Here is a 27,109-nt window from a genome sequence, read left to right as displayed (position 1 = left end):
CTGAACTAGTTCAGTACAGAAAGGACTTGATACAGACTGTTTCACTACAGAAATAAAGAAAATGAAGTCTCCTTCTTTTTCTGATAACATGTTAGGTAACCAGCTCCTTTTTGCTATCGTTTAACTAGAATAAAAACCTTCACATTTTATTACTTGAGTTATTACTACTTTCAATCCAGTTTTCGGTGATTGGCACTAATTACTAATAATTGTTATATAGCAACTTCATTGCTTTATTGTACCTTTTAATCCACTTACATGAAGGTACAAAGACATTTCAAATTTCTTTCATTTGCAAACTTTGTATTTCTAACTTTCTTATACTTGATTAAGTGAATGTTCCACAAAAATGAAAAGTCCCTTATCACCTAAATTCACAAGAATTTATTAAAGGCTTATTATAAGTAAGCCACAGAGGATATGCTAAGAATGCCTTCAAGGAGCTGACAGTGGTATCATACATTATATGTGTACACAGAAGAGTAAAGATATTGTAAATACGAAGAGTTTTTCTTTTTGTTTTTAGAGGGGACTGTGTGAGTGTACTAACTACCAGGAGAATCAAGAGACTTCCTGTGTTACGGGCAGCTTCCTAATAAGACTCCTGGGTTCTAGTCTGTCTGCTCTCTAATCTGTCATCCACATAGGTACCAAAATAATCTGTTTAAAGCTCACCATGACCATGCTACTTCCTGTCCTAGGGACCTTCAGTGGTTCACTATTGCCTCTAGAAGAAAATGAAAACTCCTCAGCTTTTAATTTAATACTTTCATAATTTGGCTTCTGCCTATATTCCCAGGCTTATTTGACAGTTCTCCTATTCCTGTAATCAGCCTTCCTACTCAAATAGCAGAGATGCTAGGCTTTGGACTTCACGTTCAACCTAGTTTTACCCTTTTCCACAGGCCTAGAGCTTTACCTCTTCAGTTCTGCTTATTAAAAGCCTCAATTTCATTTAAGGCTTAGCTCATGAGTCACCTTCTTCAGGAAATCTTTCTTGCCCCAATAAGGGTTCACTCTCACCCCAAATGATTGCAACTGTACATAGAAATTTATGCATTCTATTTTCCAGTTAAAAGTAAACTCTTTTAGGAAAGAGGCTATTTTTTTCACTTTGCCTTTGTGTCTGCAAGGCCTAGCATATATTTAGTGCTTTATAAATGCTTATTGGTTTGGTTCTCTCAGAATTCTTCTGCAGTACATCTTTGTTCTACTTTCGTGCGAGCTAATATCTCCTGGCAAGCAAAAATACAGATTATTGCTTTTGGTGCCTACATTTGTGATCCTGAAATTGAGTTAAGATTTTTCCTGATTGTTTCTATTGTAAAATAGGATTACAACCATTCCAAATGGTAGGATCATTGATTTAAAAGTAGAAGAAAGCTTGAAAAATTTCTAGTCTAACCCCATAATTTATGAATGAGGAAACTGAGACCTTGTGATGTTAAATGATTTTTCCAGATTCACACAAGTCTCAAGAGGCAGAACTAGAATTTGAACCCAGGTCTTCTGACTCCAAATCCAATTATCCTTCCAAAATATCATACATCTTATCATTTTGTTTTATTAACAACTGAAACTCCTGTAACTTCTGTGAATTTTTGAAATTGGTTTACATTTGGGGTCCTTAATTTTATTAATCACAGATTCATAGAATGTGATAGCTGGGGGAATTTAGAGGTCATCTTCTGTAGTTCCCTCTTTTGATATTTATTTATTCAACTAATATTTACTATTTACTATGTGCCAGATAATATGCCAGGCATTGGGGAAATAAAGAATAAAGAAGAATAAAGAAAGCTTCTTTAAGAAGCTAACATTCTACTGTGGGAAAATAGATGAAAACATAAATATAAGCAAAATACATAGAGAAGGAAATATAAAATATTCTGGGAAGTTGGGAACAGTATACTGGGGATCAGGAAAAGTAGATTTTACCTGAAGGAAGCTGGGGTTTTTAGCTGTAGAGTTAAGCAAAGTGACCATTTCAGACATGAGGGACAATTTGTACAGAAGCACCAAGACTGGGGCTGGAAGAACCATTATAGGGAATAGCAAGTAGGGTTGTTCTGCTGAAACATAGGGCATATGAGGGATCTAATGAACTGATGAAAAGCTAAGGTGCCTGAGGCTTTGAGTCTGAGTGATTTTTCCAAAAGCATGTAGTAAAAAGCAGAACTTGGACAAGAGACCTAGACCTCTTGTTTTCATTATTATTTTTGCAGTTTATTGTTATTGTTGCTGTTGTTGCTGTTTTCACTATTTCAGGACTGACTGCCACTGTGATTTCTATGCCTGCTTCACTGATGTATTTTATGTAAAGAGTAGACTATTAATAGTAGTGCTAGCAGTAACAAATTACATACACACATATACATATTTATATATGTATATACGCAAACATTTATAGATACACTCATAAATAGTATATACACATACCTATATATGTATATATGCCAGATGTATATATATTTATATATATATATACATACATACATATATATACACACACATATATGTACATATATATATATATACATATATAAACTTAAGTATGTGCTATATATGCTTTCTTGAACATACAGACAGATATGATTATTTCTGGGACTACCAGAAAATATACACCAAGATCCTAGGGGAAATTGATCTATTCAATTTTGGAACACCTGCCCCAGGCTAAGCTGTCTTGATTTGTGAGTGAGTAAGCACAAAAACAGAGATCCCACTATATTTTATCAGGCTCTCACCATTAGATGAGTCCATGGTTCTTATCTTTTCAAGCCATCAACTACCCTGTCCATTTTGCCATTGTGCCTGTCTCTGCACAAGTACCCTGCTCTACCAGCTCCCAACCCCAAACCCAACCAGCAATCACTCAGTAATAAAATCAACACAATCGTACTACCATACTACAATTGTATTTGGAAAGTGGAAAGTGCATATTGACTTCTCTGTGGATCACATGACTATCCTTGTGACTCTCTAGATACTCCCTTATGTGGCCACCATTCCTATATGAGCAATGGTATGCTGGTAAATGTTGAACAACTGGTTCTCTCTCTCTCTCTCTCTCTCTCTCTCTCTCTCTCTCTATATATGTATACATATGTATCTATATATTTATATATCTCACAACACACTTTTATGCTTGATCTGCATTATTAACATTTTTAAAAATCGTTTTCTTAATTCTAGAAATCAGCAAAACAGCAAATCAAGGCCTGATTTATAGTGTTTGCTAATTTCCATGACATAAATGCTCACACTGAAAATTTAGCAACTGGCTCATGGGATCCTGTTTGACCTGAGTCTAGCACATCCCTGTATTTGTATCTACTGATTAGAATGGAAGTACTTTGAAAACAGGAAATGGATCATTTTTGTATTTTCGTTTCCAGCACTTAGCATAGCATCTGTCAGATATTTCATGGTTAATAAGTGATTTCTCATTCACTTATTCACAATACATTAAAAAACTGGATGCCTAGATAGCTTCACTTTATTAGCTGGTTTCAGCAAGCTTTGGATGTATTATAAGAGAATTCAAGGTCAAAGATCCTCAATCTGAATCCTTCCTGTTTAGCCCCAGACTTCACATAGCTTATAACCATGTCTATTCCTCAATAGTCTAGTGGAAACTCTTTCTGTGGCATTGATTTTCCTTAAGCAGCATTACAGAGAAATAGAGTCACATATATGGTAACTCTAGGATAGAAAATGCTAAAAGTCATCATCATATTGATAATGAAAGAAAACATTAAGAACAAAAAAAAATATAAACTTTTCCTGTTATAACCCAAGAAAGGCCTAGAGATCCAGTCACTTTGGGAGTAATTGGTAGAGACAGTTCAAATTCATCTCTTCTGATTTAAAAAAAAATATGAATTTGCAAAAGAAGTTGCTTGCTTTTTAAAATAAAACCAAAGTTATTCAGAGTACTCCATTTTCCCAAAAATTACAGATAAATCTTAAAAAATACAAATTTGTAGCAGACATCTAGGGATATAAAGTATATATTTTAAAAAGCAAACCCTAAAGTAAAAGAGTATTCAGTGCTTTTCTTGCAGCAGTTATACAATGATTTACCTATTGGTAATCGTTCAACAAGCCAGAAGTCATACATCTGCTGGTGGCAGGGATGATATGTTTCAAACAGAAGTTAAATCCCAGCAAGAATTGGTGAGAAATGCATGTTTCAACAAGTTCAAATACATACCACTCTTCTTTTGATCTTGTTATAAAATGTGTTTTTCATGTCCCCACTTTGCCATCCAAATTCCTTTCCGAAGTGAGCAGATTCAAATCATTAATTGAGTTTAATAATACAATGATGCATTTTGTTTTATGTGTGAAGTTTAGTTTGGTTTGCTGTATTACTCAGAAATGGGATGGAGTGGAAAGAACTCTGGGCTGCATATAAGAAAAATCAGATTTAAGTATTGGCCTTGACAGTTGTTATCTATGTGATCCTGAACTATTCATGTAACTTTTCTAAGCCTCAGTTCTCTCATGTATAAATGGGCATGAGTAAGAATTCCTTCATTTTTTTTTATTTGTACCCCTAAGCCTTAACACTATGCCAGGCCTTTAATTCCCTAAATGCTTGTTGGTTGACTAGACTTTCTTGGCTTCAGCTGTCTCCTGTGTAAAATGGGTGCAAGAGCATGAACTTCCACTTTTATATTTGTATCCCCAAGTCTTAACACTGTGCCAGGCCCATAGCAGATGCTTGAAAAATGTTTGTTGATTGCTGGGTCGATTTTGTCAATAAAACATTGAATAAATCATAAAATATGGAAACAAAAATGTGGAATAATAATAATAATGAAAATAAAAACATGGAAATTTGTGAGCTGTTATGAACAATTGGGAGCAGCCGTAACCTTCAGGAGGTAAATATTATTCTTATTATTCATCCTAGCATGGAAGTGGCTATATGGGTTCTCAAAAGCAATCCCTAAGGATTACTAGCTCAGGAACTTCCTGCCAGGCTGTAAATAATGTGAGTAGGTGAAGGATCTTATATTTGTATGTCATTCAAGAACCAGACTTCCTAAGTCTGGAAGGACTCATCACCAGTTCATACACTGAGTGAAATTCTTTTGGCCACAATAACTGACAAAGACCATACATTAGGGTCACTGAGGGGATATAATCTGTTTTCTAGGAGCAAACATCTCAGATGGCCAAAATTATGTTTTGTTTTGTTTTTTACATGTTAAAGTATGAGCTAAAAAAACAACATATTTTCTCACCTTCCTTAGCTCTGAAGGCAATTTGAAATAAAATATTTAAAAAATTTGAAACCTGAGATTTTCCTCCCTCCCCCATATCCGAAGCACTGTCAGACATTTTTAGGGATTTAAAGAAAAGTCACTGAACATAAGCAATTGAAACCAAAAAAAAAATTAAATAAAAATCGAACAATCTGCACAATAAAAAGACAAAATCACACACAAATATGAAGTGAATATATACAAATATAATCAAATAAATTAAATACAAAATAGCTTGGAAGAGTACTAGGTGTTAGGGTGAGAGATCATCTTATCTAATATATTCATTTATTTTAGATGAATACAATGAGTCCAGAGAAGTTTATATGATTTGTCCACCATCACCCAGATTTTAAGTAGCAGAGTCAGGACATGACTGTAAGGCTTCTGATTCCACACCCAGTGCTAGTTCCCCTGTTCTATTCTGCTTTGAGTTCCAAGGCAAATGACAATTTCTAGGGACAACATCAGCAATAAATGTCTCAGAATAATTCTTTATGAAGTATATTGACTTCAATCTGGAAATCAAATTAAAAACAAATCAGCTCTTCCTCTTGCTTAGATGGTAAAAACCTCAAAATAATAGTTATTTTTTGCCAAATTTCTATAGTCATTTTTCTTCATTAATTTACAGTATTCAAAAGAGTTTTGCTTGTTTCTATGACCACTGGCCATAGCTAATCCTAACCTGCTGAGCTGAAAGAGCCTTTTAAGGTCACAAAATCTTATAACCTGAGGGTAAACTTCCATAGGCCTCCAGATGATGACAGTGTGGCCCATTAACCAAAAAATGTTGTATCCAAAAGGCTTAAAAAGATTTCAAGAATATTAAATGACATACTTATAAAACAAAAAAAAGTGAAAATATAACTAGGAATGTTTTTCACATGTTTGGGAAGAAAGTGGACTTGAAGAAGGTGGCCTAATTTTGTCTGGAGAGGAGGTGGCCAAGCTCCCCAGAGAACACGAAGTGGAGGACCACAACAGAAAGTGTGGCAGCAGTGATTTTCACATGGACAAAGTGCTTCCCTTTCCCCATGTTAGTGTTCTGGGGCAAAGTCCTGAATAACCCCACGCTGGTTATAGCTACAAGTAAAAAAAAAAGAGAAGAAATCTGATAAGGTTCTAAGTATGATTTCGTCATCATGCTAGGCTTTTAAAATTCCATTTTTTTCAGGCTTTGAAAAAAGTATTTTTAACATTGATGTCAAATGTATTATATACCTATAGTCATTTCTCCAATGGGTATGCCTCTCTTTTCTGCAGGTATGGTCATATAGCTGAGTTCTATTTTGACATGTCTTATAAACCAGTGACTGTGTATATAACCATTCTGAAAGACTTTTTCTCCTCCCTGCCTCCTATGAATCAAAATAATGCCTACTGTCATTTGTTCAAAATCAGCATGAATATTATAATTAAAATTCAATGAAAGCTGAAGCCCGAGGTAGGAGTTGTGAGAGATAAGCAATTCATACTTAACAGGGAAATTTAAGCATATTCTTTCTTACTAATTCCTTTAGATGAAACACTTCGAAATCAGTTCTCCACTCAAACTTTCATGGAAAGTCCATTCTTAGAAGTGCTAGGCAGAAGCAGCCAGGAAACTGAGGTTCACAAGCTCTCCTTTCAGGCTACTAGGCGAGCTGGAGTATCTCACCAAGTCCTTTCCTGACAGGAACAATTTTTCTGCTTCTGGAAATGGAAGATTAGGGAAGGAATAAATTCCATTCATCTCTGCCTTCCTATCCTTCATTGTACTCTTTTCCTGTAAAACCAAGGAAGGAAAAATGCAAATAAAAAGGGGGAGCTGAACCATTTCATGGGTAATTTTTTTGGTTTTGTTTTGTTTTTTTGGTTTGTTTTTTATAAACTATTGGCAAAAGGAAGTGCTTTAGACAAGATTCCGTCTCCCCTGCCCACCCCGACCCTGTTCTCCCCTCTCAATAGACAGTCATCTCATTGGATATAGCCAAAGTCACTGAGGACCAATCAAGTATTACCCGAGCCTTCTCAGCAAGTTTCTAGGATCTCTCTCTGTCTCTGTCTCTGTCTCTCTCTTTCTCTCTCTGTCTCTGTCTCTTTCTCTCTGTCTCTCTCTCTGTCTCTGTCTCTCTGTCTCTGTCTCTCTCTTTCTCTCTCTGTCTCTGTCTCTTTCTCTCTCTCTGTCTCTTTCTCTGCCTCTGTCTCTCTCTCTCTGTCTCTGTCTCTTTCTCTCTGTCTCTGTCTCTTTCTCTCTGTCTCTGTCTCTGTCTCTCTCTTTCTCTCTCTGTCTCTGTCTCTGTCTCTCTCTCTGTCTCTCTTTCTCTCTCTCTGTCTCTTATTCTCTCTTGATATATAGATATCTATATATACACATGCATGCATACATATACACACATGCATATGTATGTGTATATACATACACATACATATGTGTGTATATATGTATATACACACAGAGACACACACAGACACATATACATATATTCATAGGTGCTGTATTGACAAAGGTCCATGCTCTTAATTTCATTGAGTTGATTGGAGCACTCATAAAATTGATTAAGGACTGTTAAATATTTCCTGACCCAGCAAATGAACTGGAATATCTTGGAGGATAATGGTCCTCCAATTCTAGATCGTTCTTCGGGAACCAACAGAAACTCGACAGGTTTTCTATTAACCATAGTTATTGATTGCCTCCTGAGTCCTAGCAAAATCATGCGGCAGCAGAGTTCTTCCAGACTCCCCAACTTAAGTTTTTTATGAGCTCTTCTATTTCCTTGGTGACCTAGTGCTTAGCATAGCACCTGCCACATAGGAAGTGTTTAACTACTTTTTAACCAATTGTTGACTGACATAACTGGAGACTACATTCACCTCCAAATTCATAATTATAGAAATTCAGTAGGTAAACCTCTTTTAACAGAATTTACATAAGCTACTGCTTACCTTGGTGCTTGTAAAGGCCTGTCTCAACCCAAACAATTAGTAAAGAACAATAAATAAAATAACGACCAGCAAAGTTCTCTAGCAGATTCCTGAAATACTTCTGACAATATAAATGGAGTTCTAGGTAAGTTGGCCTTCACCTCTAAGGTAAGACAAGTGGCCTAGCTCAAAACAAACAAACAAACAAAAACTCACACTCCAAAGATATACTTGTTATTGCTCATCCTTAGTTTTCGAAGAGGACCAATGACATCAGGGGGTGACATCTTGACTCACTAGTGAATTGGATTCATGTTAAAGAAAATTGCACAAAGTTGTCAACCTCACTCCCTCTGCCAAAGACATTGAAAGTCTAGTGGCAAGACAAAAGTCAAGGTGACCTGAGATGGCCTAGGAGAAAGGGGATGACCTTGGCATCTGATATCTGACCAGGCTAAGTGCTCCACAACTATGCTTCAGCTGCCTTCCTGGTCATTAGAACAAATTAATCTCATGTACCCATTTTGAAAAAGGAAATCTCCACATGCTTGGGGTAGACACCCCTCTAACTCACCAACAGGTTTCAGGCCTACTGGTTGCCCTCAACCTTGTTTAGCCCATCTGCTAATATCGTTTTACTGGATTATGGTTGCTGCACATGCTACAGCTTCTTGGAGCCACAGGTGAGAGTTGGGTGGTAAGATGAATAAGCAGCCTTGAAAAGGGCTCAGCAAGCTGTCATAACAGAGGTATGCCTATATACATGTATGTACATATATATGTACATATTTTTCCCTGAACACTCTATATGTCCCCAAAGTTATGTAAGCCTCCCCTCCCCAAAGGTAAGGGGTTGATTAAAATCAACCCTGTGAATCCTGGATGGCTCCAAAAATGTTATTTGTGGCTCAGGATGCTCATCTGAGTCATTTCACCCTCAAGGACTAGCTAGCTATGAATACCTTCTTCAGAAAGCCTTCCCAACCTTGATGGGTGCTTCTCTGCTTCCAAATACTAATTGTCTATATCATTCATCTTATATCTAAACTATACTGCCTTATATACCCCTAAAGAGATCAATGACAGGAATAAAGTTCCTATATATACCAAAATATGTGTATTTCATTAGCATCACTTTAATTAATAGTACCATATTTTTTGGGGGTAGAAAAATACAGGTAATACAGTGGTTTCCACTGATGGTAAAATATCATTATATACCAAGAAACAACAAATTTGAGGGTAGCTGGGTTTTGCTAACCCACATGTAGTGATTTTACATATAACAACCATTGTGGAGTATGGACATGATGCAGGGTGCAAGCAGTTCTCTCTCAGGTTCTCTTGGTGTCACACAGCTCATCCTGTGTCAACAAAATCCACACAGCTCATCCTGTAACTGAGTTCAAACACTAACTAGAGGATGTGAATCAGAATTATCTCAAAGAGTACTTCAACTTCAAAATCTTACATTAATTAATTTCTTTCATTAATTAATTAGCTCTGATCCTATCCCCAGTTTATTAAAAAAATGGATAAATCTCTTTTCCCAATATACTCTTTCTTCTCCTTCCCTTTATCTTGTCTCTCAGTCTCAAATCCCAGATTGGCAGGCTTAGACCAGCATAAACGTTACCAATCATATAATTTATTAATAATAACACATACTCTAAGAAATAGATAAATATTTCAGCTATGGGCTGAGAAAAAAATGTCACAGCTAGCATCACCTCTATGCTCTTCTAAAACAAGGGAAAAGTAGTTTTTAACTAAAACCCTTGCCAGTTGCTACAGTTATTGTCTGTGAAAAAACACTAGAACCATAGTCCAAGAATTCAAATCTTTCTGGATGTCAGTATTTTTCCCCTCAAGAATTTTCCATAGAAAGTCTTCTTAGGAGAATGAGTCAAATAGTTCTCTGAAAATATCTCTCTCCAGATGTTTTTGAAGATGGTAATTCTCCACATGCTTCTTCAGGGAAAAAAAAAGTTCTCTGAGTCTTCTCTCACTGTGACATTTTGCCTATCAAAAATAATAGTTAAAAGGTGAGTGTCCAGGATTCTATTCTGTCTCTATTTATGGCATCATAACTAGAACCAAAATTTCTTTGTCAGGAGTTTAAACAGGGGTTACTTGAATGAGTCAAAGAAACATTGTGGTGGCAAAGAATTGGAAATTGAGGGGATGCCTATCAATTTAGGAATTGCTAAACAAGTTGTGGTATATGAATGTAATGGAATGCTATTGTGCTATAAGAAATGATGAGGAAGTGTACTTCAGAAAAACCTGTAAAGACTTGTATGGATTGTTGCTGAGTGAAGTGAGCAGAACCAGGAGAACATTGTACACAGTAACAGCCACATTGTATGATGACTAACTTTGATAGACTTAGGCCTTCTCAGCAATGCAACAATCTAAGACATCTCCAATCTCATGATGGAAAATGCTATCCACATCCAGAGAAAGAACTATGGAGTTTGAATGCAAATCAAAGCATATTATTTGCTCTTTTTTTCCTTCTATTTCATTTTGTTTTCTCTTTCTTGTGGTTCCTCCTATTGGTTCTAATTCTTCTTTAGAACATGAGTAATGTGAAAATGTGTTTAATAGGAATGTATATGTACAGCCTATATCAGATTGCACACCATCTTAGGGAGGGAGGTGGGGAGGGAGGAGGAGAAAAATTTAAAACTCAAAGCATATGGAAGTGATTGTTGAAAACTATAAATAAACTAATAAAAAATAGAAAAAAAAGAAACACTGGAAAACTTTTAAGTACCTATTCAGAATAAGGTAAACAGAAACAAGAAAACAATATACATTATAAATATATACATACATAATGTGTATGGGACAAAAATCCAGTAAAGGGAAATCAAATGCTATTTAATTATAATAAACAACCTTCTAACTGGAGAAGAAATAAGGAAATAATTCTCCTTTAGTTAAAGAGATGAGAAATTATGGATGTAGAATGTAGCATTTATATATTGTCAGACACATTAGCTGTTTTGGTTGGTTTTGCTCAGCTTTTTTCCTTTGTTCAAAGGGGAGGCTCTTCAGGGTGGGTTTAAGGAAGAGGGTAATATTTGGGAATGACTGATGTATAAACAAAAGTTCTCAAAAGCACTTTAAAATAACTTATTTAAATAAAGAAAATTCCTTACACTGTATTAACCATTGTATTTTGATGTATATACAGATAGGTACCAATTAACATACATAATGAATCCAGTGAAATAGTCTCATCATTCAAATTCACATTGTTTATTTCCATTAGGCTGGAACCAATGATGATATTTTACATAATTATAACTTTGAATATTGAGAATTTGAATACGTATGACCGCTTCCCAGGATTCATTATTTTCCCTAATATAGCCCTAAATAAATATCTTAATTCTCCACATAGATTAGGAACTCCATGAGGGTGGGATCTTGATTTATATACATGCATACATACACACACACACACACACACACACACACACACACACACACACACTATATATATATATATATATATATATATATATATAATACATATGTACATATATATTATTTTTGACAATTTGGGGCTATGATGAGGATCAGGACTTGGTACTAGCATAAGAAACTATAACATAGTTAATTCTTCAGAAAATAGCTGCTGATGATACTTCCTCAAATACTTCTTATTGGCCAAGAATGATTGATTGTTAGAAATTTAGATGGCAATCATCAACTTTTTTTTAGTCATTAACATTTAAAGAAGAGTAGTATCAAAATTGAGGAAGAGTTTATTTCCACAATAATTCATTCTGATCAAATCATATAAAGGGTACTATGTTCAGTTCTTTGTGCTACATTTAGGAAAAGCAAAGACAAATGGGAACACATACTGAAGAGAAGAAAAATAGGAGAACAGTGGATAATAGTCCATGCAAAGGTCTTTTAAAGGAACATGGAATACGCAGCTTGGGAAAGAGAAGATTTAGGAATTCCAGCATAACAGTTTTCAAATAATTGAACATTTCTCTTGTGGAAGAATGATTAGTTTTAGTCTTTTTTTACCCTGGAGGGAAGAATGAGGAGCAAGATAGTGGATTTCTAAGCCAAACAGGGTGAGCCTTGATATATGGGGAAAAAAAAATTCCTAGGGATTAAATTTATCCAAAAGTAACAATGCCTACCTTGGGCAGGGTCTTCCTCACTGGAGTTTTTCAAGTGCAGCAAATCTTCACTTGAATAATCGGTGTTAGATACATGGTGGAAGTAAATCTACTTAAGTTAGGAATTGAACCAGGTGGTCTTCCTGGTCCTTTTCATCTTTGAGCTTGTATGATTTTTCTGGCTTTGCAGCTCTGAGATAATACTAATCCTTATAATCATAGCAGGCATTGGTTACTGAGAAGTAACATCTCTCTGAAGTATCGGAACAATTCTTAGACAATAATATATGAATAATCAGGACATCTTATTTAACAATAATTAAAAGAAAAAAACTCAGTCTGGGCACTTGCTCCTCATCTCACTACCCCTACCTTCCCATTTTCTTCTGGTTGGACGAGATTATATCTACTTTCAATTATTCTCCAATGATTCAAATAGTTATAAGAAATGATTCACAGGATAATCATCCACCAATTTCTATCAGTTCATTTGTTCATTCATTCATGTGACTGTAGAATTTAGAGCAGGACATCTACACATATAGATGTGCTTATGTGTGCTCTGATCCTTCCATTTTCTAGATGAGAGAACTAAGCCCCTAAAAGGTCAACTGACTTGTCCAAGGTCACACAAATACAATCTAACCCAATAGACATTTATTAACTAATAAAGAGATGGTAAGGCATCTTGTGCCCTAGCATGAGGTGTAGCTTCCTGAAAGGCAGGAATTTGAGCTCCTGCCTTGTTTCTCTGGGGTAAATAAGTTGCTTAGTGGATAGAGCACTGGGTTTGGAATCAGGAAATCTCATCTTTATAAGTTCTAATCCAGCTTCAGATACTTTCTAGCCGTGTAGCCCTGGGCAAATCACTTAACCTTGCTTGCTTAAGTTTTTTCACTTGTTAAAAGAGCTGGAGAAGGAAATGGCAAACCACTTTATTATCTTTGCCAAGACAGCCCCCAAATAGGTCATGGAAAACTGGGCAGAACTGAAACAACTGAAAAACCACAACTTATTTCTCTTCTGCAAGCTCCTATCAACCTGACCTCCTGCTGACCAAGACGTGAGCTCCTCCATTTGTGGCTTTATTACTGCTGTTGACCACATCATCCTGTTGCATTATGTTGCCTATGACCATTCAGTAAGCCTTTAATAATTTCCTGTATTAGGCAGACAGTGAGAGAGATATTGAAGAGAGACATGGAATTAAAAGCAGACATAATCCTTACCTTCTCGGAGCTTATAGTCTCTTAGTTTTCCTGTATATTCAAAAAATGAATGCTTTTTATATTATGAAGGGAAATGTCATTACTTGGAACCTTTGGGTTAACAATTATTGAAGGCAGAAAAAAATCAAATCAGAAAGAAAATCTTCATATTGAAGATCTAATGTAATTTAGGACACAATGATGATCTTTAGAGCTTCTCTTTTCTTCTTATGCCGAGGCAACTATGTGGCACAGTGGAACAAGTGCTGGGGCTTGCAGTTAGAAAAACCTAAGTTCAAATCCAGCCTCAGACACTTACTAGCTGTGTGAACTTGGATAACTCATTTACCTTTGTTTACCTCAGTTTTCTCAACTGTCAAATGGGGATAATTATAGGACCTAATGTGAAAGGCTGTTGCAAGGATCAAATAGATAATAGTTGTGAAGCACATAGCATAGTGCCTGACACATAGCAAGGTGCTATATAAATGTTTATTTCCTTCCCCCTTCTATACTCTGAATAACAGAAATAGACTGAATAAGATTCGAGGATTCTGGCTCCAAATATCTGATTTCTTTCCCCTTTTGGTCTAATCAAATCAGCTGCCAACAAGGGTTGATAACTCCTTTCCATAACATTGGGACTGTATACCTCATCTCCATCCCTATCCCCACCATCTTAGGGGTGATTAAAATGAACATGTTGTGAAACTGCATAGGCCTTTTCTTCACTGGGACTTCAATTTTAAAACCACGAAAGACTAGAGCCTCAGAGAAACTTCCTTAACTTGTAGAGCAATTTAGTATTCTTAACTAGATGAAAAAGGCAAACAGTAAGATGTTTGCCCATCTTTGATTTTCCTCTCCCCTTCTCATATTGGAAATGAAAATATTTAAAGGGTGCCTATCTTATGCTATTTCCAATGAGCATATATGTGATTAAAACATGTTTCTACATGAACCCGGAGTTTACAGTTGTTTACTTTGTTGTTTCTGACTTACTTTATCCTCTCTGGTATATAAATTTACTTTTGATAGGCAGTGCTGCATGGTGGGTAAAATGACGGCAAAGAGAAAGAAAAATCTGGCTTTGAATCCTGAAGTCAGGATGACCTGAGTTGAAAATCTGCCTATGGCCTTTACGATCTGGTGAGCCTGGTCACGTCACTCAACCTCTCTTTGCCTCAATTTCCACATCAAAAAATGGGGCTGTCTCGCAGGGTTGTTGTGAGCGACAAATGAAATAATATATGTAAAGTACTTTGCAAATTATAAAGCTCGAAGTGTTAGTCATGCTTTGGGTAAGTCACTTAAGCTCTCTGAGCCTCAGTTTCCACATCTGTGAAATGGAGACGACTGTAACTTTAGTATCTATTTCACAGGATTCTTGTAAGATTTTAATAAAGTACTTTACACAATTTTCAAATTAAAAAGTATTATTTAAATGCCGGTTTTATTTGTTTTAACACTAAACCAATGGGGACTAATAATACCAGAAAACTTTCCCATAATACTGGATTCATCTGGTCCTCTGTCCCTTTGAAGTACTAATATCAAAAGGATATTTGCCACAATGTGGGCAAAAAATAAGGTAAATTAAGTAAAATGTTAATCTGGGTTTTCAGATTTTAAAAAAATTTCTAGGATCTGTATAAACAAAATATGTTAGAATGAATTCAAATATAGCGTAAATGGTATTCCATTCTGTATGGAAATGAAATGCTAAGTAACTTTCACACAGGATGTTGGTGACATTCTCATGACTATAAAGCTCTGCTCTCTGTCTTTGCCTATTGCATTTCTGGCCATTCTTTAAAAACCAACACAAATACCACCCTCTCCAGGGAAATTTTCCATGATCTTGTTGGCTAAAAAATGTCTTTCCTTAGTCAACAACTCATGTTTAATCAACAAGTTTCAAAGTAAAAAAAAAGAAAAAAATATCCATCCCCCTCAGAACTTACAAAACACTTTATTTTATAGTTCTAATATTCTTATCATGAAATAGTGTGTGTTATAGCTGTTTCTCTTGGTGTCCTTTACTCTTTATTGAGTTGTAAGGTCCTTGAAGGGAAGGATTATGTCTTCTTGAAACCTTGTGTATCTCTCATCGACTAGCAGAGCACTGTGAACACTTCATTAGGGACTGGGTTATAATTCTGTTCATGTGAGTTAATCCCTCAACTGACCCAGAATTCAGTCATTTTGTAACTTAATAGGTAGTCTTTGAAAGGTGCTGTGGCTGCTGTCACTCACATAGATACCCTGCTGTCCCACTCTCCCAACATTCAGTCTCTCATCATCTCTCTTCTGGACTGCTGTGATCTCTCCCTAATTGGTCTCATTGCTTCCTAGCTCCCTCCTCATCAATCCACCCTCCACATGATATTTCTAAAGCAAAGTTCTGTCAATATAACTTCCTGCTCAAAAAGCTTAAGTGGCTCCCTATTGCCTTTAAAATAAAATGCAAATTTCCATTTGCCTTTAAAGATCTTCACAATGTAACTTTGCTCTACCTTTAAAAATTCATTGTAAATGACTACCTCTCCTGCAATTTACTTTCTTTCTAAACTGGCTTCCTTGATGCTTATATTCCTTTGGACAGAGCACCCACATGTAAGGGCATGACTCTACATTGCAAAAGCATCTTCCCTACTTATTTATTTTAACCTCCTTCCCCCATCCCAACTGGGACAATTAACTCTTATATACAGCCCTGGAAAAACCAGACTTTGATAAAGCCCTCCGGGATTCAAATGGAGCTACTTGATTATACCTTTAAAGCCAAATCACTCTGACTGTCACTGATTGGCCAATAATAGGTCCCAGTCCAAGGCTCACACGCTCGTTGTTTTGGTTTTGACTGCTTATAGTGACTTTAAATAGTAACTGTTTCTGTTCTGGCCTGAAACTCTGAGGGTCTTCCCCTCCCTGAATGATTCCTTTGTGAAGGCAAACTAGGCCATCTTTTGCCACAATTCTTACCTAGCCTTTAAAAGTACTTCAGAAGAAATTTGAGATATACAAATTTAGAGATTCTACTCCAAACATTCACATGGACTATTTGTGCCTGAACTGTGGCATAATCACAGCTGGACACACTGTAACTTGACTCTAACATAGTGATGTCATTTTGGTCCTCTAAGAAAGAAGGCCAGCAACCAACCAACCAGCTACCTAGCCTTTACCTACTGAATGCCTCAGACAAACTGAGACCTGGGAAAGACCTTAGCTTAAAAAGGCCGAGGTGTCTTACTGCAGCCAGGGCCACTATCAGTTGACCTGACTTGTGCCTTGCCACTGGACTCTGATAACTCTGGAGGAGAGAGTAAGGCTGATGACTTTGCACAGCTCTGCCTCACTGTATTCCAATTCACTCACAAGTCAAGACATCGCCCTCCTGATTGGTCTTCTTTGAGAACTAAGAGCGAACAACAACAATTTCATGCTTGTTCTTTGTATATAACATTTCATCTCCCATCTTCATTATTTGTATAGTTTGTCTTCTGTGTCTAGAATGATCTCTCTCCTCATCGTTTTCTCTTGAAACCTCAAAATTACCGTGTATTTCTTCTGTATATATGGTGTATTTGCTCATATGTATGTGTGTTGTTTCCTCTGACTGAATAATGCCTGGCATATAGTAGGTACTTAATAAATGCTTGCCAAATTGAATCAAACAATCGAAGGTTTAATCACACTACAATCAATCTGATGTTGGCCTGTCTGAAATTTACCAGTGTTATCATTAATCAACAGAGATGCAATTCATTATCTGGTCTTGTTGGAAGCTTACAGATGGTAGGAGCTGCTAGAGCTTGTGCTTTAGGAGCCTTGTGCTTCAGGTTGGAACTTCAGCCCTATTCACACTATGGACAACTATTCTTTGTTGTTGACTTTGATTAAGTAACTTTGCATCTTATAAGTTCCTTTGTGATTTGGGGAAAGTTATATCACTTTGGGTTTTATTGGATTAGAAATGTAGAATGAGAAGGGGCCTTAAAGGTCATTTTGTTCAACTCTGTCATTTACAGGTGAAAGTCAGGTCATGGAAATTAGGTGACTCACCTCAGGTCACACTGGTTGTAAATGGTAGTACTAGAATTTGAACTTTGATATTCTGAGTACAAATCTAGTATTCTTTTCCATTTTACCACACTGCCTTTCAGTTTTTTTTATCAGTAAAACAAGAGGATTTGGCAGATTTAAAATCCAAGGTCTCCCTGTGCTCTAAAATTCTATAGGGCTATAGTTCCATGGAGGGGTGGGGAGGGGAGGGAAATTTCTTCAGCTGCATTGTTGTTGTTGTTTTCATGCCCACAGGGTATTATTTTGTAAATTACGGAAAGTTAGACACTTTTTAGAAGCTGCACTAACTTGAATATAAGGAGGAGCTAAACCAGTCAGGAAATCTTGCTCAGAGTGTGGCTAAATTAAAAATAATATTTTCTCTGGGTATTAGCTATAACCAGAATATAACATACTTTTTACAATGCCCCAGTCATTGATGCAAGGCTCAGTGAGCCTGACATCCATTTATTAGGCAAAAAGAACCAGAAGCAAATATGGCCTAGAAATATTTGAATGGCATATTAAAATGGTAAGCAATTAAATGGAATTGACCCCAAAGTTTGACCTATCAGCTTTGACTATTGTCTTTCCACAATTCTGATTCTTAAATATAGCATTCATTGAAGGGAAGCAATAGTAAGTTTAAAAGCATATCTGAGAAGCATTGCATTGCTCATCAACTTAAAAAAATCATATTCTATCAGATAAAATGAGAATTCTAATTGGTATAGAATGCAATGTCTCACTAAAAGTAAAAAAGAAAACATGAAACTGGGATGCATAAGGAGGAAGGGATGTATGTAGGTATTTATTCGTGATGACACCATTAAATTTAATGCAAGAAACATTTATTAAGTGACTATCATATGCCAGGCATCATGCCAGGTGCCAGAAATAGAAATAGAGGTATAGAAGTAGGGTCAACAGAACAAAACAATCCTTACCCTCAAGGAACTTACATTGTTCTGGGAGTTCCACAGGAAAGGGATGGTAGAATATGTATACCAAAGAGGAGCAGTGTAGTAGAAGGCAAAGGACTCTGTATTTGGAATTAGAAACATTCTAGCTATGTGACCTTTGGCAAGCCTCGGTTTTCTCAACTGTAAAGTGAATCAGTTACCCTAATAACATTTAGCTCACAGGATTGTTACAGGGATCAAATAAGTTAGTAAAGTGCTTTGCAAATCTTTAAGTCATGTATAAATGTTATTTTATATATTATTATTTGTACATTAAGCATAAAGTAAATGGGTAAGCCCATAGTAAAATAATAACTCACATTTCTGAAGGGCTATAAAATTTACAAAATATTTTTTCTGACAACTCTATGAGATAGGAGCAGATAGAGTTAATATCTTCTCACCCCACTCCTTTGATAGATGAGAAAACAGACTCAGAGAGGAAAATTGACTTGCCAAGGTTAAACAGAGAGTGTTAGAATCAGGTTTAGAACCCAGACCTCTCTTTACTCTAGGTACAATTCATTCCACTATACCTTGATTTGTCTCAGTAAGAGCAAAATACATGCTTGTTTATTGAATGAATGAATGAATGGTCACCAGAATGGACACAGATGCCTAGGCCTCTTTTAATCTTATGATTGAATTACAAAATTTAAATCATTTAAAAAGCCTAAAATGTAGGAATTAAAAATTTTAAACTGAAAAGTTATTCATGAACATTATTGACAGATGCTTATATATATAAACAAAGGAAGAAAATGTATACCATAATGTATAGCAAGTGTTATTATTATTATTAGATTAGAAGGGGTGTTTGTGGTGGTTGTTCCATTGTTTTTTCAGTCATGTCTGACTCTGTGATCCCACTTGGGATTTCCTTGGCAAAGATACTGGTGTGGTTTGCCATTTCTTCCTCCAGCTCCTTTTACAAATGAGGAACTGAGGCGAGCAGGGTCAAATGACTTGTCCAGGGTTACACAACTAGTGTCTGATGTCATATTTGAACTCAGGAACAGGAAGCTGAGTCTTTCTGACTCCAGGCCTGATGTTCTATCCACTGTGACACCTAGCTACCCTTGGGAAGGGTATCAAGAACAAGTATTTCCTTAACAAAATAGCAATAATGATAATAATGATAGCTGACATTTACATAGCGTGTTAAAGTTTATAAAGTGCTTTATGGATTACATCATTTGAACCCAATAGCATTCCTATGGGATGGGTGACATTGTTATTCAAGTTTTACAAATGGGTCAACTGAGGAGACTCAGAGGAGTTTAATGACTTGTACAGTTACTTGACTAATAAGTGCCTGAAGAAGTATTTGAATCTATGTCTTAAAGTACAGTTCATTACCCGGTCTATACAATGCTGCTTCTCTAGGGGAAAGTGTGTGAAAACTGCCTCCAAATTTTAGCTCAGTAAACCTCTAACTTAATATTAAGTTGTCTTGGAACAATTGAAAGTTTACATGGCTATGTTGCCCGTCTTACAGGAAAACTATCACCTTGATGATTGTGTTAGTGTTAGTTTAGTTGCAAATGGCCTCTAAATTAACAATCTGATTTTAATATTTCCGTCCTTTAAATCTCTAAACATTTTTAGTGATTTGTTTGGTGACAGAGTATGAATAATAATAATAATTGAAATTATACAGTAACTTAAGGTTTGTAAAGCACATTCCATACATTATCTGATTGCAGCTGACAGCAATCCCATAAGGTAAGTTCCTAATCTATTAAGTATTATTATTTCCATTTGACAGTCTAGAAAGAAACTGAGTACTTAAATGACAGCTACTCAGTGTCAGAGGAAGGATGTGAACCTAAGTCATACCAACCCCAAGTCTAGTATACTAAGCTTCCTCTTTGGAATAAAATGCTAAGAAATTGGATTTCTATTTCCATTTTAGAAAAGTGGCTTGAGATATCATAAAGTCTAGAAGAAAATGCATCCATACAGCTATTATTTCCAAATAGTATGATAATTTCTTTTAGAATGGAATGAGTCCACAGGTAAATTTTTATGGGTTATAAGATATGGAAAGATGAAAACACAAATAAGAAACAGAAGACACAGGACAGTCTAATAATTTCTTGCTTATCACAACCTAAAGGAAATTTGTCAAGGTTAGGAGGATTTTAAGGGTATTTGCTTTGCACAAACTACAGTCTTCAGAAAGTAAGGCATTAGTGTGCAGGAATTTTATGTTACACTTCTGTTTTCCAACTCTGAAACCATTTTCCCTTTGGTACTAATTATACATCCTCTTGGACACATATAAACCCTGACTATATAACTGTAGGATACAGAGAGGAAGAGAATTGGGCCAAGTATATAAAGAAATGAATCTTTAGGGGATCTGGGAAATACAATAAAATTCCTGCCAAAACATGAACACTATACATTTTACTGCCCTTGTATCAGAAATCATCCTATTGATCTAATAAGTTTTACTAAAATAATATGTTAAAAGCTCCAGGTAGAAAACTCCACGATTAATTTTTTCCCTGGGTTTCAAGATGCATATTCAGTTTATATACAATAAATGAAGAAAATTGTAAGGGAAGCCATTACTTCCATCTACATTACCTACCTGGGCACTATTTTCTCAACTTGAGTTAAATTATAGAAAATTATAAACAGGGTGCCAGGCACAGAACAGTCACTAACAGAAAACTGAATTCAGCTCTGACCTTTATCTTTTAAAGTGATAACTCTCCAAAATTGTGAAAAGGTTAACTAATCCCTTCAAAGGTCACCTGTCTTTAAACAAGCTACAGTATATACAATCTTTTTTGGCTATTGTAGAACAATTCATCAATAACTCATTACAATATCACTGTTTCTTCCTGGGGGCTTTTATGTTTTCTTTTCAGATTAATTTCCTTTTATTTTCCTTACTATAAAAATGAACTTACTTTCAAATCAATGAAAAGATGATTAGAAAGTGTTAGGGGTGATAATGGGAGCCCCTAATCTATTTGATGACACCCCCCCATCAATTTGATGAGATTGCAGGGAATGGACCTTTGCCAATAGGCATCTCTCAAGGAAGTATAGATGTGCTTCCTCCACTCCCCCACCTCAACCAAGAGCAGAAAATAGAGGCTGGCAGGACAAAGACATTGCAGGTTGCCCATATATGCGCAGGTGACCTGAAGGGGGAAATAACAGATTTTCACCTCCTTTTTACCTTCTGCCTAGCTGCTTTCTTTATGAATAGAGGTAATGATACAAACATCCCTGAGAAGGAAGATTCCATGCAAATTTGAGTATTCTCAAAAGATGGTTCCTTAGTTTAAGAGTGACATGCCAGCCTAGTAAACGGGGAAAGTTCCTCAAAAGCTTTTGTTTTGGAAAATAAAGAGGATCCTAGGGAGTTTTCGCTGGAACCAGAGGACGAAAGTAATGCCATGAGGCAGAGAAAGACGGCAAGAGGAGAAGGGACTGGGATTTTATCTATCTTTCTGTCTATGGAATTGTTTGGAAAGTGCAGGCCTGAAGTAAAAGGAGAATATTTGTTCAGCAGTCCCCTATAGGGCCTCCATCTTCTGAAAAGTTTAGAAATAATGGGCTGAATGCTCTATGTTCCTGTATTTATTCATTAGCTCTTACGTGTTCTTTGTAAGATATATTTTCTTTAGTGTATTAAGTACAGGCTATCCTGTATCTCATACTCAGTGTTCGTATTGTACTGTTCCAATGCAAAAGCTGGGGACTCACTTTTGGGGAACCAGAAATAAACCATGCCTAAGCTTTCTTTTAGAGACTTTTCCCAGAGAAAAACTGGGGTTGGGACTTTAGGCAAGAAGAGAAAACTCACCCTTTGGTATTAGCATTAAGCATTGACCTGATCTGTGTAAGCAAAACAATGCAAACAAAACACAGATATATAGTAGGAGAAATATTGCTTCCTGGAGTCTTGATATGGGGTCTGGGTTAACTTTTCTTAAGACCCCAACCATGAAAGTTAAGCTAGTTTTTCCTTAAAAACATATTGAAACCGTCCTTGAGTTTTGATTGGATCAGGGGTTGAGGCTTGGGCTTCCTGGTGACCTAAAGGTATAAAACAGTACTGCTGCTGGGCAGTCAGGGACCTTCAGACAAGAGGCCCACATCCTCTCCAGCTGCCTAGATTCATAAAAACCCCAAGGCTTTGTTCCACCTGAGTTAAGTAGCATGCCCTTGTTGAGGATCCTTTCTATGCTATATCTATTTTTTTTATTTCATTCCAATTCCAAGCCAGGAGCTTAATAATAACATTTTTAAGAGAGTCTGTTATGTGCCAGGCATTATGCTAAGTGCTTTACAATTATTATCTTATTTGATCCTCACAACAACTTAGGGTGGTAGGTGCTATTGTGCTATTATTATTCTCATTTTACAGATGAGGAAAATGATGCATGTATCAGTTAAGTGACTTGGCCAGACCACATAGCTAGTAAGTAAGTGTCTGAGGCTAAATTTGAACACAGGTCTTCCTGACAACAGTCCCAGCACTCTATCCACTGAACCATCTCTCTGCCCAATAATGGCCTGAAGCAGATCACTCACTATGAAGGGAATCTATAAGGCGTATTCAAAGGTTAGTGAGCAAATCAATCTGTATGAAGTAACAAGTTAGGTTTGAAAAAAAGTTGAGAATAACTTTGAAAAGACATTTTGGGGACAAAAAAGTCTTAAAAGCCAGGCTTCAAAATTTAACTTTATTTTGTGTGCATCTGTAATGGGGTAGCTACACTCACATATACAAATAAGCCCCGGTATATAGAAGACATTTCCTCTATGCTGATGCAACAGTCTCTTCTGTGGACCATAGAATAGGAAATATAAATGGGTGGATACCAGATGCTACCCTGGTACCTATCTGTATGCTTACCTCTATAGAGCCTTGGCCCAAGTTTGTTTATTGATTCCATCTATAGTTTAAAATGAAATATCATTTTCAAGTAAAACTTCATATGTATCAAAGCTTACTCATATCTTCCCCACCCCATTTTCCTTGGACATTCTTATCTCCTTCCCAAGTTTATATGCCACAAAAGTAAAATGCATTTGTATTATAAAGCAAAGTAAATTTGTTGTATAGAATTAGATTTTTGATGATATAGTATTAAAACTCTTAAGTAGCAATCGATTATGGCATCCTAACCCCCAGCTCTGTTCAGAACTTTCCTTTTGCCAAGGGAAAAGATACTCTGAGAGGCCCTTTGAAGAGGATAGTTATTGGCCATTCTGCACAATATCACAGTCATTCAGATGAGAAGCTATTGCATTCCATTCTCTCATTTTACAGCCTTGCTCAGAAAGATAGCTAACTGCCTCCATTAGAATCACTATAGAAGCTTCGTGGCACAGTGGATAAAGCACAGGGACTGGAGTCAAGAAGACTCATTTTTATGAGTTCAAATCTGGCCTCAGCCACTTACTAGCTGTGTGACCCCAGGCAAGTCACTTAATTCTGTTTGCCTCAGTTTCCTCAATTGTAAAAGGAGCTGGAGAAGGAAATGGCAAACCACTCCAGCATCTTTGCCAAAGAAAACTTCAAATGGGGTCACGAAGAATTGGTCATGATTAAGATGACTAAACAACAAAAGGAGTCGCTACTTCCTTGTTGTTTATTATAATCCAGAGATCACTAATGGTCCCCTCAGAAGTGTATGACATGATCCTGAGTTACTCCCGTAGCTGAGGCCCCACAAACGCATGCTGCAAACTCACCATGCATGTTGTATCTCGGTTGGAGTTTTCCATATATCCTGGTGCCATGTGGCTCATCACATAGGGTGTATGTTCTAGCCCTAAATTCTACATGCCTGAAAGGGGGCAGTTTCCCTTGCTCTTTTGTCACAGAGAAAGTAATTTCCACTCTAAAATTTTTGTTCAGGAGGCTTATTGCTTGTGTCATTTCTCTCTGGTAGTCCTCACTGCTCTGGTTGTATTTATTTTGTGACTTGGTGTTTCTCTCTTGTGTGGTTCCCCAGCCTGATGAGATAAAGTAATCCAATCTCTTAGTTTTAAATGTACTCTTCTTAAAAATTAACTACCAAAAAAAAAAATTAACTACCTTCCATTGCTTTACTTTTGGGCGGCTAGGTGGCACAATGGATAGATTGCTGGGCCTAGAGTCAAGAAGATTCTTCTTCCTGATTTCAAATCCAGCCTCAGACAGTTACTAGCTATGGGACTCTGGGCAAGTCACTTAACCACTTTTTCCTCAGTTCCTTATCTGTAAAGTGATATACATGGTGATATAAAAAAAAATAATCCCAAATGGGATCACTAAAAGTCAGACATGACTGAAAATAACTGACCAACAAGAAAAATTTCTTTACTCAACACAATTCTGGTAATTCCTCTTAATGTCCTGCATTTCTCTTTCTTATCTGGCATACAGGTAGAGATTACATGAGTATGGGATGGAAAAGATAAGCTTGTCCAAGTTAGTATTACATACTGGAGAACCATAGAAGAGAATTAGCAGGGTAGTGTCACAAATAGGTGCTACTGGAGGGATAATAATCTGTCAATGCATAAATGATAGTTTTGAGAAGAGCTATCTGGAAAGGGAAAATAAACTACAATAGTGGTAGTAAGTATCAAAATATAAGAACAGATTCAAGATACATTACAAAGGAAAGATTAATAAAAATTAGTGATTGAATATAGGGGCATAAATTCTGGGTTTTGAATTATAATTCAGAGATAGATTATAAGCCAATGTGATTTGGGGAATGATGAGCCATCTTATTTACATAAATAGAGAAGTAAGGAGGGAGAAGTGGTTTTGAAGGGAAGATGATGGGTTCAGATTTGGATATGTAGAGTTTTAGGTGATTGTGAGAAATGATGAGAGGTGAGAGCTAGAGATAGATTTAAAATTACCTTACTATAGATGAGACCTGAATTTAAAGAATGTATAAAATTCCCAAAAGAAAATGAATATGAAAAGAAGAGAGGGCTGAAGAAAGAACATGGCATAATACACACAATGGGGTGGCAAGAGCAAGGAAAGAAGACACAAAGAGGTCAAAGAGGTCAAAGAATCAGGATGGGGAGGAAGATCACAAAAAGCAAGATAAAAGGGCTTCAGAAACTGTGAAATATTACAGAGAATTTCTACTTGGGCAAGGCAAAAAGTGGAAGCAGATCTCTTTAATTTCATAGTTTTTCTCTTCTCCAGTTTGTCAATTAGCATTGCTAGGATAATTTGCAAGTTTTTTTCTCTTCTCTTCATTCCCTCAAAGTGAAAGCTCAATTGATTTCTTTCATGGCATGCTTTTTACTAAGCATTTGAAAAACATATTGTAGGGTAATGTAGTATAGGGTAAGGTAGACTGGGGTAGGATAGAGTATGGAAGTATAGCTGGATCTGAAGTCAGAAGACAGTTTAAATTCTTGCTCTTCAACTTATGAAACCTTGGACAAAGTCCTTTTCCACTTTTGACTAGCTTTCTTTATAAGTGAAGTGAAGAGGATTGAACTAGGTGTTTCATTCTTCTATGATCCTAGCATCAGATGAAATACCATGACCAAAACCTAATGCCTGAGAAAAAAATGCAAAGATGGAAAGAATCCATGACTTACCATTTTAGTGTGTTTTTATGTCTTTTAATCTGGAGAGAATTTGTTATTGCAGTGGTTCATTAACTGATTCATTCTTCTTTAGGAATTCCAGAAAGAACAGAGGCCAAAGCATGGTTCCTGGAAGGAGAAAATAGAAGGGAGAGAACTAGTAAGTGGCAGCTTTAAAGTGAAAACAAAAGTTCTAAAAGAGTGACAATTCTTGGAAGTAGGGGAGTAGGAAGAATTTAATACTCTGATGACTTCTGTACTCTAACATTAAACTTGATCAGCTTTGGGAATGTTGCTAATCCATTGACCTTGTTACATGTGCATCATTAAAAGAATCTTCCCGAAAAAGTTAGTCGCTGTTCTTATTTTTCCTCCTCCTTTTAGTTCATATTGATCTAGGATTCCTCTGACTTTTGTTTGTTAAGAATTTTAAAATGCCTAAAGATAATTTTCAAAGACCTCTTTTCCTAATGTGTATGATCATTATGAGAAACAAATAAAATAAATTAAAATCTCAGCTACAAAGTGTAAAATTTGATTCACCCATACACAGAAAATTTGCAATCGCCTCAGCATGGGGCAACTTGCCATGTGAAAAGTCCCTTAACTAACTCAGATCACAGTTCTTATGACTTTAACAGATAAGTTCTAGGGATTTGCATGAGGAATGCAGATGTCCAATGACTTACCCAAGTTTACTAGGTAACAAAAGGTAACAAGTATCAGATATAGGATTTGATTATAAAATTATAAAATTACCCTACCATGCCAAACTACCCTTTAAACTTAATTCAAAATTGATTTAAAAAAATCTCAATTGATAATGTAAATTATTATTAATATTACTGTTGACAGAATGGAAATAAATAAGGTAAACTAGCACTAGGGTTTCTGTATCTCTAACATTTTTTGTCATTCAAAACTACTGCATGCTTAACTAGTAGCATAGACTT

The 27,109-nt window shown here is 36.2% G+C and overlaps 1 protein-coding gene across 1 annotated transcript in view; it reads left to right on the top strand.

Annotated features, from left to right (window-relative positions):
• PCDH10 (protocadherin 10) overlaps window positions 1–26,673 on the top strand; it is a 118,568-nt gene extending 91,895 nt beyond the window's left edge. Inside the window, exon 5 of the mRNA XM_020976644.2 lies at window positions 26,251–26,673. Within this exon, the coding sequence (XP_020832303.1) occupies window positions 26,251–26,333 (83 nt within the window). The 3' untranslated portion in view covers window positions 26,334–26,673. The remainder of the gene's footprint in view (window positions 1–26,250) is intronic.
• Window positions 26,674–27,109: the final 436 nt, after the last annotated feature.

This window comes from Phascolarctos cinereus, unplaced genomic scaffold (assembly GCF_003287225.1).
Source record: "Phascolarctos cinereus isolate Bilbo 61053 unplaced genomic scaffold, phaCin_HiC Scaffold_9;HRSCAF=440, whole genome shotgun sequence".
Lineage (NCBI taxonomy): Eukaryota > Metazoa > Chordata > Mammalia > Diprotodontia > Phascolarctidae > Phascolarctos > Phascolarctos cinereus.
This window is presented reverse-complemented; position numbering and strand designations above follow the sequence as displayed.